The 13,402-nt window shown below is 39.5% G+C and overlaps 1 protein-coding gene across 1 annotated transcript; it reads right to left on the reverse strand.

The window, feature by feature from the left end:
* Window positions 1-1,159: 1,159 nt before the first annotated feature.
* Window positions 1,160-12,185, reverse strand: ube2d4 (ubiquitin conjugating enzyme E2 D4). Its single transcript, XM_080739692.1, has 7 exons — window positions 11,908-12,185; window positions 8,391-8,454; window positions 8,083-8,114; window positions 7,901-7,978; window positions 6,834-6,939; window positions 5,312-5,405; window positions 1,160-5,172 (listed from the first exon to the last, which is right to left on the reverse strand). The coding sequence occupies exons 1-7, from the start codon at window positions 11,929-11,931 to the stop codon at window positions 5,127-5,129; spliced, it is 444 nt and encodes a 147-aa protein (XP_080595818.1). The 5' UTR covers window positions 11,932-12,185; the 3' UTR covers window positions 1,160-5,126.
* Window positions 12,186-13,402: the final 1,217 nt, after the last annotated feature.

A 13,402-nucleotide genomic window follows, 5' to 3' on the forward strand; every position in this document is an offset into this window, starting at 1 on the left:
ATGTAGAAAAATAATTTGAAAATAGCAGATCTACAAGCTCACAATGCGCCGCAACGCGACGCATTGTGAGCTTGTAGATCGGCTATTTTCAAATGGCGGAAATGTAGCCTATGTATTTGGCTGAAATGTATAGGGTTGAAGTGAATTTGTAATTATAATCAAAATCTACACAGTAAAGAGTAAATAGTAACTAAAATGAGCCAGTCTTTCGAACGGCTCTTTGAAAGGAACGAATCCCAGAGATCCAGCTCACTTCAAAGAACCATAAATCCCATCTCTACTCCTGACTTCAAAAGTTACATCCCACAGCCTGGAGGGCCCCCTCACACTGTGATTGGCTAGTTGGTTGCCAGGCGACCACCAACGCAAGGAGGAGACAGCCAGGAGGAGGAGGCAAAATCTTGGATAATTTGGTCCAAAAATGTGTCCCCTCTGGTGGTGATGATGACAGGAGCCAACTTGACAGTTTGTGTGATGTCACTGTGAATTCTTCTCAGTGGTTCTCAACCTGTGGGCCCAAATTATTCTGGGGGGTCCCCAGATGATTAACTTAATGTGCAACATTGTTTTCGCTCTCAACAGTAAACAAACCAACATAAAGGTTAAGTGTATAGAGTATCTGCACATTTTCTAAAGTGACAATTTAAGGACGTTTTGATACCTTGTTTAATACCAAATGAAACATTGGCCAAATTGTCAAATATTAGAAGCAGAAATTGTGAAAATAGCAGATCTACATGCTCACAACACCTCGCAACGCTCACAACTACCAAGAAGCCACGTTGGTTGACCTTGTACCAGTGATTTGTGCTGTCATGAAACTGTACTTTTTTCTATTGCAAACTTCTAATAAATTCATCAATCAATCAATGGCCCATATTTGTAGGACAGAGAATAATAGATAACAACAACAATACTCGTTCTGCCATCACGAACTGGATTAAATCCTTCAGCACATCCTATAGTGGATATAGACATTCATTCCTGGATACACAGTCATCAGTTACATTCATGGTGGTGGGAGGACAGTTGATATAGTTCCTCAACTGAAGGTTGGCAGCTATACACAAATAATAACAGACCAGTAAAACAAAATGAGCTTTATTCGTTTGTTTTTACAGTCAATGCTGGATATTTGTCCATATTGTGTGTATGCAAGGAGTATTTCTTTCCCTTCCTTTCTTTTTTTCTTAATGGTCAAGCACATAATATTCCAATATTTTTAAGATGCATTTATATTCATGTTAGAAGGCTGGTCCTGTATTTCAGAGAAAGCTAGGCTGAACATTAAAAAAAGAATTAATAATAGTACTATTTAAATAGTTTTATAGCAACTTGCAAGTCTACTTATGAAATGAAACACCCCTTGTAGGGTGGGGGGAGGAGGGGGGGACAGCCCTGATAGCAAATTTACATTTAATGTTCTCTGTATCTATATACAAGATGAGGGTTAAGGCTAAGATTTACTCAGAGGTGTCAGGCAGATGAATTGTAACGAAATCCCTGATATCTGGCAAATGGCTGGGAGAAGATTCTCCAGAGTGCAAAGCATGCCAAGCTGCCTACATGAGCTCCATAGTAGAGGACTCTGGACAAAATGAGCTCAATCTAGTTTAGCATCACTCACACCAGGCTGTAAATGGGGGAATACAGGGACCGAGGAGGCGCTGCCAATGCTCTCAATCGTACTACTGGAAGATACACAGCTTACAAATAAATAAATAAATAACCACACAAAGCAAACAAAACAGATGACAAGGTTTTCAAAGATGGTCGGGGCAGCGAGAGGATTCCTGGCTGCATTCAGAGTGGAGTATATAATTTAGGACATCCAGTTCAGATTTTTCTTTTTTTCCCTCTCTCTCTCTTTGCAGCTCTTCCTAATGGAAAATTGTATTTGGCGTCAAAACTGTGAGCTCAAGTCTAACAAGGTCCATATACGTTTTTAAATGTTTATAGCTAATCCCTTCTCTATGAATCCATTGAATAAAAGGTAACAGGATAGGTGGGCACCAAGGAAGAGTGGGCTCCTCTGTGTTAAATTGGCTATTTATTCCAAAATGTTAAAAATGTATATATTTTGAGAATGTTTTAAAAAAATAAAGAACATGCTTAAACACCTGTATATACACACAGCCATTCTGTGGCATAAAAAAAAATAAGTTGAAGGATAAAATTAAGTCTGATAATGATGTACCTTGCATGTTCACATCATGTACAGTATACTTAACATTACTAAGACCATTTTTCAAACATTAAATTTTTTAAATAGCCAGTTTTTACATCAAGGTGCTCAGATGTCCCTAATGCCCACATGTCCTGTATCCGATATAACACCAGAAGCATTTTGTTATCCCTTTCCAGCAGAAGTTTCAACTCCCTTTATATTGGCAGCATTTCGAGCTCCATAGGCTACTTTAATTCAAATACCTGGAGTATGCTTACAAGTCAGTCCAGCACCAGCACAGGATTATATTTAAACCATTATTACAAGACATACTGTATAACAATCATGTTCATTTCCTATGACAAAAAATAAGCTTTTGTATAAGATTTCAATCAAAATAAAAGGTTGTGAATATTTCACCTAGGCAAACTTGTTTTGCTCTTTAGATGTTAATATACTAAAACAAACCAACAGACCCATGGATAAATAAGATGTGAACATGAAAGATGAACGAAATAGTACAATGCTTCATATGATCAGTTACTATGAATTGAATTAAGTTACAATGACCTATGTTAAAACCAATTAAATCATGGACAACACTAAGAACGTCCACAAATACAAAGATCTTTGCCTAAAGTAAATATTCCCAACATTATTTCAAAATCCTAAGGTCTGCAAAGAGTTTGTTTAAGTTCCCATCTTAGGGTACTGTAATGAATGACCCCCAGCATAACCAAAGGACTATTTCAATTTTCAAAAACAGTAGCATGTACAGTACACGTTTGTCAACGGCGCGAAAGCCGTTTAAAAACATTCACATCCAAGTGTTGTTCAAAAACAAAGAAAACCTGTGGCGATGGCGAGAATAGTGAGCAGGAGTCCCGTCTCAAAAGGAAAATGAAAGTACTTCTAGAACTGTAGTTTTGTGCAACACAGTTGATCAGGGCCTATATGCACCAAGTATCTGAAGAGTGCAGCTCTGACATGGTTTGACACCTGTCATAGCGTGGTTTCTATTTTGTCATGTAAACTGACCACTGATACCTAAACCTGTACCGTTTCGTTTCTTTGAAGAAGTACAGTATGATATGGGCCCTGGTCATTGTTCTCACCATGGGTCACGGTAACGCCGTTAAAAGGCTGATGACTTGGCTAGATACCTGAGCGATTATATTGAGGTGGCACACGGCTGAGTTGTATGCCAAAGTGAAGCTATGTTCAGAACTACAGAAAGAGACAGACATAATACAACAGTAGGGGTTTGTGTACTATAAACACCATCAGCCATGGATGGGAATTTAATATGGCATACAGACAATAGGGCTGAACAATTTAGAAAAAATAATTTTCCAGGCGAAATATTGCGATTTGATTTGCCATTTCATCTTTTAGGTTAAGCTATTTTATTTACATAATTGCCATACAGTACAGTATAACTACATTATACTGTCAACATTTATATTCAAAAGGACCATACTGCTTTATTGCCCACTGAACCTAGCCAAATGTCTCTACAAGGCATGAATGTTTTACATTACTATTGACAGTTTCCACAAACATATATAATTCTTATAATTCCAAATTTAAGGCAGTTTGAGTTGTAGCTCAAGCTTCCAGGTGATGAAGTCAACCATTCATTCATGTCCATGATGAAGATTAAGTAAATCCACCCCCTCAACTGCATAAAAATGCAATATTAATGGAACTGAGAAAAAAAAAACTCTCTGCAAGTTGATTTGCATAACATACTGAAATAAATGGACACCAATGGCTTTGTGGAAGGTCACAAAAATGGAAAATTGGTCAGTAGAAATATTAAGTATACAATGTATGACTCCTAGACAGTGAGCTAAAAATGCAACATGTGGTCCTTTTGGTAGGGTGAAAATATTGTATGTGATTCAAGAACCACATATTAACCAAGCCCCTAGAAAACCTGGTTTAAATTAAGTTCATTCCCCTTTATTCTATGCAACTCATTGTAGTTTCTGATTTGGAAATTGCAGTAGATCATATTGCAATTTTTGATTACTTTTCTACCAACTGTTCAGCCCTAAAGGACATGGGTGGGACATTCCCATTGTCTTTTGCCAATTAAAGCCCCACAAAAGCCAGAGTCAGCTAGCTTCTATAGTAGCTTTCCAGTCTCCTCAAAATACACCAAATACTACTGCATCTCACAAATGCCATGTATGATAAAACAAATCCTTCTTTTATCTCTTTCACATTGTTTTGGGGGCTAGTAGAGACAGTATACAAGCAAAACCAGTCTCTGAACGTGAGCAACAGATCAACTGCTGGTTAACAGCCATGCACCGCATTGCGCTCCACAGTGAAACATTCTGCCTCAATTGCACATCTAAATGTCTGAAAACAATAATACAGGAAAAAAAAGGCCACTGCAATGGAAAATACAGCAACACAAGAAGACATCCAGTGGGACACAGTACCGTTGACAATGAGGGAGAAACGCCAAATCTCCTGCCATCAACCAAAAAATATTTTAACCATTCAGTAACACAATGATATGACATTTATATCCACAGTGATCATGATAAGAGTATGTCGATTAACACTGATAGTAATAATCACGATAGCAGTAGTAATAGATTAAGTCTGAGTGTGTGGGTGGTGATAGTTGTTGTGGTGGTGGGTGGCGTTGAACCGTGAGCAGGTGGTTCCTGTAATCCGTATGGGAGGGTGTTCAGGAGTTCATTGGGGTCCTGCTCAACAGATTCCATAAAAGTCATGGAGAACAGCGAGCACACGGCAGCAGCTCAGCACATGGAAGCCAGGTGGCGCTGTACCTCATTGTACCGCCTCCTTAATTCTGGCCAATAGTGTGTAGTGTAATTAGTTTTTTTTTCCCCCTCCCTTGCTCATTTGCCTTGCGTTATATCACAAACATGTTTCTTTACTTCTTTTCTCTTTTTATATTTTGATTTCACCACTGTTCTCACATTGCATACTTCTGTGTCCATTCTCTTGCAAGTCTGTTGTACCTGGGAAAGAAATGTAACAACACATTCAAAGTTCATACAATACAATTATAATAAGAGTGACAACATTGCAACTTATGTTGTTAATATAAGCCAGAGGCAGACAACATTGATAGAGGCATATACTATGTTGTACACTCACTTTTCCCTGTCAGCTTTGTATGTGTGAGCAATCTCTGGTACCAGTGGGTCGTCCGGATTTGGATCACAAAGAAGAGAGCAGATAGACAATAGAACTATAGACAAAAGAATATGATTAGAAATCAAAACACAAGATTGCATAACAAATGTGTATGATTAATTAATGATGGAGCAGTATCTATGCAGACATGCAAAAAAAAACATTTTCTGTTAAAACCACCTACGTTTTGAAATATTCTAAACACAAATGGTCTCAACAGGACTGAGCCGAATGCATCCACGTTTCCAAAGCCTTGTTCATTGGATTGAGATTCTAAATTCAGATTGAGCTTGGCTTTTAGCCTCTTTGTTCACGTTTGTGTGTTTGTTTTTTTCCAGTGTAGAATGGTATGTAAAGTCAGAGTATAAGTAGCAGCATTAGCAGCAAGTGGGTAGAAAAAAGGATCAGTGGTATAGTGACATTCAAATGCTACACGTGTCGCAAATAAGGTAAATGGTCACTAAATCAGGTTAGTTTAGTCATGACAGCTTCCAGCATAACATAACTAAATGTATGATGATTACAAACAACATGCTTTGGTGTAATAAACACCAATAATGTGGCGCTGTTCATGCCAACGTTCACAGTTTCACAGAAAGGAAAACATGCAAGTGTCAGCTTCCTTGAATGTGTTCATCTCATGCATGCACCATTCATCTATGGACAGTTCCCTCCACACATGCCGTGTTTGTCAATGGATGTCAGTAGTTTATCCCACAAATGCACCGTTTTACCATGCACATTTTTAAGTTTCCGCACTATATCACAAACATGTTTTGTTAATTCTTTTTATATTTTGATTTCACCACTGTTCTCACATTGCATAAATCTGTTTCCATTCTCATGCGCTGTTTATCCATGGACTAAATAGTTGGTGCCATGCATGCACCGTTCGTCCATGCACATTTGCAGGCATGTGCCTTTTCTGAATTTAGCGTTGTATGTCCAGTGCCCATGGCATGCCTGGCAGCCACCATGGAAGAAATATGTTAATATTCTATTACAAACAAAACTTCTGACAATTTATAACCATGCTTTTAAGTGTAATAAAAGGGGGCATTCAAACACTCAGTCAGAACGTGTATGGACTATGGGAAATGTATATTTTGACCACCCTATGTTTAAAAAGAAACAATATTATTACTGGGTATAAGTTGGTTATCTTTGGAAGGTTTCAGGTACTGAAAGCTAACTTCAAAAAATATTTTCTTGCAGAATAATTGCAACCATTAAACTAAACCTAAACCGTTTACTGAATACAACCTTGCTGCACTTTTGATCAATTATACTCACACCTGCCAATAAATAAATGTTTTGATACACAATCCAATACAAATACTTCCTTGTCTATTCTGGATTATGGGACCATCTTTAACATACTGTAGTTAAATAGTTAGGCATGGACAGGCATGATGACAATAATAAATCCCATTGCTGAATCAAAATACCAGATATTTACGGTAAACACCCCATCATGACCTACCTTTTGATACCGTTAGCGCAGGTGACCACTGTGATCGCAGTATATCCAGACAAATACTTCCGTTGCTGTTGATGTTCGGATGGTAGATTTTTGTTGTGAATGCAACCTGTGATGGAACAGCAACAGTATTGTGATTTATACAGGTAACAATCTCTTTTAGATTAGCAAAATTATTTGTATTTTAATTGCGACCGAAGGACGTGTACACTTTTTCACGCTCTATGGATTTACCGCTCTGACATCATTGTGATGTCAGGGGAACCACTATAACAGAATGGTTTTGCCGCTCTGACATCACGCTCTGGCTTCACTGTGATGTCACACTAACAGAATCCCTTTTATGCCCAAATATGGAGTTCCCTGATGTCATCAATATTAAGCCCATATCTAACAGGACTTCATATGGGAAAGCCCATATATGGAGGACACATCGGTCACATACCACACTAACAGAATCCATACTGTATATGGCCACGACAGATGGCGAAGACAGCCCATATCTGTGTTCTACATACAGGGATCTCCATGTATGGGCATAAAAGGGGATGATCTCAGATGTCATTTCACATAACGAATAACTGAGTAAGCATGTTTGGGCTCTCACAGCATATCTCCACATAAAGTACCAGGGGTCTCCATATATAGGTAACTGCTCTGATACATCACTTCCCAGATGGCCAAGACATGGCGCGGCGAGGTCGCTTGTCGCCCTGAGGCGTCTTACTAGTGTTATTTATATTAGTAATAACAGAGAACACCGGCACAATAGATGAAGGGAGAGAACAGCTCTTGAGACAGACTAAATTATGATTTTGAAACTGAAATGATCTTGTATATGCATCAATAAGACTGAGTCACCCACCCAAGCAGAATTTAAATTTGATACCTACATATTTATTTATCCTATTTTATACTTCTCTGTATGATGGTTTTATGTGACAAAAATAGCTGATCTACAAGCTCAGAATGTATAGCATCGCAAAGTGTTCCAAGCTTACAGGTCTGATATATTTACCATTTTCAGAAATGATATATCACCTTTAATGATAGCAGTCCATTTTACTTACTTTTGGTGGTTTGAAGGGGTAATCGGTGGGGAAGTGAATGGTGAGGAAAAACACGCCACCTTGATAAGGGCTGTCGTTCTGTTAAATTAATGTAAAACCATGGTAGTTAGTGAGATAAATCATAATATGTAACATCTGCTACATAATGTACTTAGTGTAAGTGAACAGTTAGATTCACTTACTGGACCCATTATTGTCGCTTGCCAATGAAACACTGAAAAAATGAAAATGCAGGTTATAATAACATGGCATCTAGTCAAGGCATGTATTCACGCTACACTGCAATAACACAACTGCACACGACTAGTGCGGGTGGCCTCTGTCAAAACAAATCCCTGGTTCAGAATGCATTCTGAGAATAAATGTGCCTCTCAAGAAACCAAGCACTATATAGACTTTGATGAAGTACTGGAATTAGGTTTATGCGTTTGCTTAAAGATGAAGAATTGATTGTGTTGTTGTTGTTGTTGTTGTTGTTGTTGTTACTTACAGTCATCTCCAACTGGTCCAGCAGAACACTGTGCAGGTGGGTCCCTCTGAAGGTCTGTGAGTTCCTATCCATAACAAAATTAAGACAGTAAAACAGACTCCACCATTAATTACACAACACTAATTCCATTAGATCCCTATATGGGGCAGGCATTGAATTCTGGCTATTTTAAACTATGTAAACAACTTCATTGTAATTATTGCCAGAGAATGAGAAGGGGTAAAACCTGTAAACCGGTAAAATCTGTGCTGATGCCAGCATGCTGATAATCAAATCAAATCAAATCAAATCACATAAATAGAATGAAAATACATGGGAAATCTGTTCTCTTAAGATTAAAAAAAGAAAAGTAGGCAAGAGATATCAGTAAACAGAGTTTTAACTGAATTTTTCTTAAATTGCAAAATGCAACTTTGACATCCTTATTCTCTACAAAGATGCAACTGTCTTGGTAAGTAGACAGGAAACGTGTAAAAGTTAATGTCCAAGATGTAACAAAGCTCAACCCCCCTCACTCCAAGATGTACAACTGTTCAATACCCCTCCACCACCATCAACATATTCTAGGCTATTCTTTTTTCTTTTGGGCTGGGCTGGTAATTTCACAGCAATCGAATATTATTCTAAAACTCCAACTCTAATCAATCATCCGTTTTCATGTTGATGACATCATATTGATAACATCAGTCTTGCCAAAATACAGACGGCAGGGCAGAGAATCTGAGATTATGATCAATTCACAAAACGTGAAAAACATTCTCACACGGAAACTGGGGATTTACTTCCTCTGCCTATTGGCAGCGTGCAAGGGTTTTATTATAGGCCCTAAAAGTATGCCTTGAACACAGGGAATTACTTTGGGTTAAAACGGGTTCCGGTTTGGTAGTTCCGGGCCAAAGTGTAGTCCATCTGATGACTACAACATGACGCAAGCTGTTCCCGACCGGATCAGAAACCCGAAAATGGTAGTGATACCAGGCTAGTCCACTTGGAACAGATTTGCTAAAAACTTGGTAGTTTGGTACTGGCCAATCAAGAACTGGTTATCCTTTTTACAGAGATTGGTGAAATAAAAGGGGGTGTGTGGCAGTGTAGATTAGCACCTGCCACCTTAGAGGAAAATGAGCTCTACACACTGAGAACATTTTATATTACAAGTTATTATTGATAGTCCTTTATTTAAGTATAACAAGTTTGAATGGAGAATTATGCACATTTAAAATGAATGTTACACAGTCATACTGTGTGTAGCTAGTCTATAGACAAACTTGACTATTTCAAATTCCAGTGGCAGCCATGTTCATTCAGTCCACTCCAAATTCATTCTCGGTGACTGTTGCCAAGTAGCATGGTGGTTTTGAGAGAGCCGATAAGACAATCTAAACCAGCTCAATGGTTTGGGACCTATTCGTGCTTTAACTAAAACCTAGCTCTGGTCCATCGCTTTCACCTCCCGCATTGCTCCCGGTGAAGCTCTGACAGACCCGTCGGGAAACGCATGGACTCGAGATTGTCGGCCCCGCCGAGCGCTCAATACTAGTGAAAATAAACAAAACCGTTTCACTACTCACCAAACCAAAGGTAGTTTTGCGTTGTTGAAAGTCTATTCTCCGCGGTGGTGAACCCCTCAGCACCCCACCTACTCTGTAAAATACATTATTTTGTCATGAAATAAAACGCACACACCTCAGGCCACCTAGCGGCCACCGCAGATACAATGGTTCACAACCCGGAAATAAGCGGCGGTCGAGTTGGATGCACTTTATTTCATGCCAAAAATAATGTATTTTACAGAGTAGGTGGGGTGCTGAGGGGTTCACCACCGCGGAGAATAGACTTTCAACAGCGCAAAACGACCTTTGGTTTGGTGAGTAGTGAAACGGTTTTGTTTATTTTCACTAGTATTGAGCGCTCGGCGGGGCCGACAATCTCGAGTCCATGCGTTTCCCGACGGGTCTGTCAGAGCTTCACCGGGAGCAATGCGGGAGGTGAAAGCGATGGACCAGAGCTAACTAAAACCATTCCTGCCAAAGATACCAACACAAAACGAAAGAGATACAAACTCTATATAGCAACTAGAATTCACATAAGAAGCTAGCATTTCTTATGTTAATAATGATTACAAGTCTTAACATGAAGCCTGCATGGTCCATTCTGTTATATAAATACACACACTGGCCTGCTCCAGTGCCCCATTTGCCACCCCATATATGGCCACGTTGACGTTGGGGTTCAATTTTGGCAACATGCAAACAGCTGTCAAGCAACAAGCACGACCACCTTCGACAAGTTGACAAGATAAAACCATTTTATTGTAAATTACAGTTGTCACTCAGACCCCCTTAGAGATGAACTAGTCCACCACTAAAATAAGGTGTACTACAACTACACAACTGTAATTGTAGCGTGGTGATAAGAGTAAATATGTTATTGTTGTGACATAACTTGCCACAGTGGTTAAGCAACCAACGAGTCGAATAATTGGCCACCATTGTGTCTGGCTCGTCTTTTGTCCAATTAATAACACCTCTTCGCACCACCGTGTCAACAAAAGTTTAAGTGTTCCCAACTAGAAAACGCGTCGCCGAAAACAACAAATAAATCAAACAATGCGTGTATTCTCAACAGAAGAAAGCGTCGAGGCCGAGCCAACACCTCTATAAGTAGAAAATACGTCTCGTTTTTCTTTATCGAGCGACATCGTCGTGCGAATAAAGACATTACTTGTCCATCGACACGCTAGTGCCAGACAGTAAGTATATAGTCAGTGGTGCAAAGTAACTAAGTAGATTTACTTCAGTACTGTACAGTTTTGAGGTGTTTGTACTTGTGGTTGTGCTTGGGTCAAGAGTATTTTCAATTTCCAATACTTGTACTTCTACAACACCACATTTCGGACACAAATATTGTACTTTTACCCCACTAAATTTGTTTGAGAACTTTCTAGACTTTCTAGATTTTGATTAGTATCACAAAAATATACATTAACCACGTTTATACATTTCGAAAATAGCCGATCTAAAAGCTCACAATGCGTCGCGCCGAGAGCTTGTATCTGCTACTTTCAAAAGATTTGTATACTTTTGAAAACTTGAAATAGGACATAATATATCTTCCTCATGAGTACTTTTACTTTTGGTGCTTTGTCTTTAAGTGCATTTTGATACCAATACTGTTGTACTTTTTACTCAAGTAAATTCTAAATTCCAGACTTTTACTTGTAACAGAGTATTTCTACATTGCAGTATTTATCCCTTTACTTAAAAGAAAATGTGAGTCCTTTTTTCCACCACCACTGAGTATAATAAATGTACAACTGTCAAGTATCTTTGGGGCACACAAAGCAAAACAGCAACCATGAAGTCAAGCTACGGGTCATCATGTAAAGTATCTGTTATTTCCATCCACCGCCTCGCGTTTAAAAAAAAGACGCCCTGGTCAGAAACGAAACGAGAACAGTGTTCTAAAAGGACACAAAAACATGCAAAAAACAATATTATCGAGCACACTCACTCACCTTTTGAATTCTTTTCAACGCCATTGCTTAAATGGCTATGCTAGCTAGCCTGACAGCTAACAGTTAGCACTTGACACCATACGATTTGGGGGGTTTTTCAGCTTGGGCTGCTTTTCAAATCACACCACCAGCCAGTGGAAACAAACACTGTGCGACTCTCAGCTTCAAGCACAATCTCTGCGTCCAAATGTTGGATCAATTCTCGTTCTTTTACTTGGGCTTTCTTTACAAACCACAGCAGCCTTAAAGATATTTCACTGTCTTCTCTCCTCTCATCATCATCATCATCCCTGTACTCTTCTTCTCCCTCTTCGTGCTGCCTTGCAGGCTTGGCGATATCGCGTTGTTACGGTGGCGAGAGTTGACAAGAAGTAAGTGCCTCTCCATGATTGTAGTTTTTTCAAGTTCAAACCCTAATTTTATCCCATGCGTTTTTTAGCAGCCGCACACATCATGACATGGCGAGTCTTGGCGAACCTGTTCTTCGGCTATTTTCGGCGAAGACGATATTTGTTGTGTGTAGAGAGGGGGAGCAATAATGGGCTTACTTAATAGTCAACTAGGATTTATTAAAAGAAGATTCAGTCAAGATCTTATGAAGAGTACAAGTGAAATGGCAAGTAAATAGCAACTTTTAAACGTTTTTAAACTGTTAACTGTTCATGTAGGCAGAGCTATAATTTCGCTCAATCATAATGGCTACAAAGGGACCCCTGGGCCAGAGCGTTGTATTAGAGAGTTCTGCCAATGCGGGGGGTCAGAAACAGTGCCGGTCACATGGTTCATGTAACTCGAAATGTCACTTTTCCCTCATAGACTCCAAATTCTATAAACTTCCAGTTCATGGGTTGCATTTGTTGTCCTACACCAGCCATTTTGAGGACCAACACAGACACAGGTGTTTTGATTAACGTAGAACACTGGTTCTATGCCAATCAGACAAATTGAACACCTGTGTTGGTCCTCAATATGGCCGGGTTAGGACTACAAATGCAACCCATGAATAGATGTGTATGTAGAGAAGACCTGGGTTGGCCCCATGGCGCGACTCTCCAATAGAGGGCTCTGCCCTGGGCCAATTATCTTTGAGGGCCCCCATGCTACCCATACCCAGAATGGAAAGTCGGGTGGGCAGGGCACGGCACGCAAACACATGTAGGACTACGTAAGGTATTTCTGGGTCAAGAAAGCACCTGTGGAAAGCTGTTAGCAGGATTTATTTTACTGAAAGGGCTGTCAGATTATCTTGCACTATAGAAAGGCCAGGGCCCCATGGTTTCAGCCACAGTCTTTGAATGCTACTGTACAAGGCTGAGGGGCCTATAAATATTTGAGCGTTAACCTACTGTAATTTTAGTATACGGGTATTCAATAGTCATTAAACCTCATGGTCCAAGACTACCCTGGTAGTCAGGGGCCGCTGGGCAAGTGGGCATTTGCCCCATTATACCCCTGTCTATAATTTGTTCATGGCTAAAATGCCCCTGAAGAAGAA

The sequence above is a fragment of the Nannobrachium achirus genome, assembly GCF_963921795.1.
Source record: "Nannobrachium achirus genome assembly, chromosome: 12".
NCBI lineage: Eukaryota > Metazoa > Chordata > Actinopteri > Myctophiformes > Myctophidae > Nannobrachium > Nannobrachium achirus.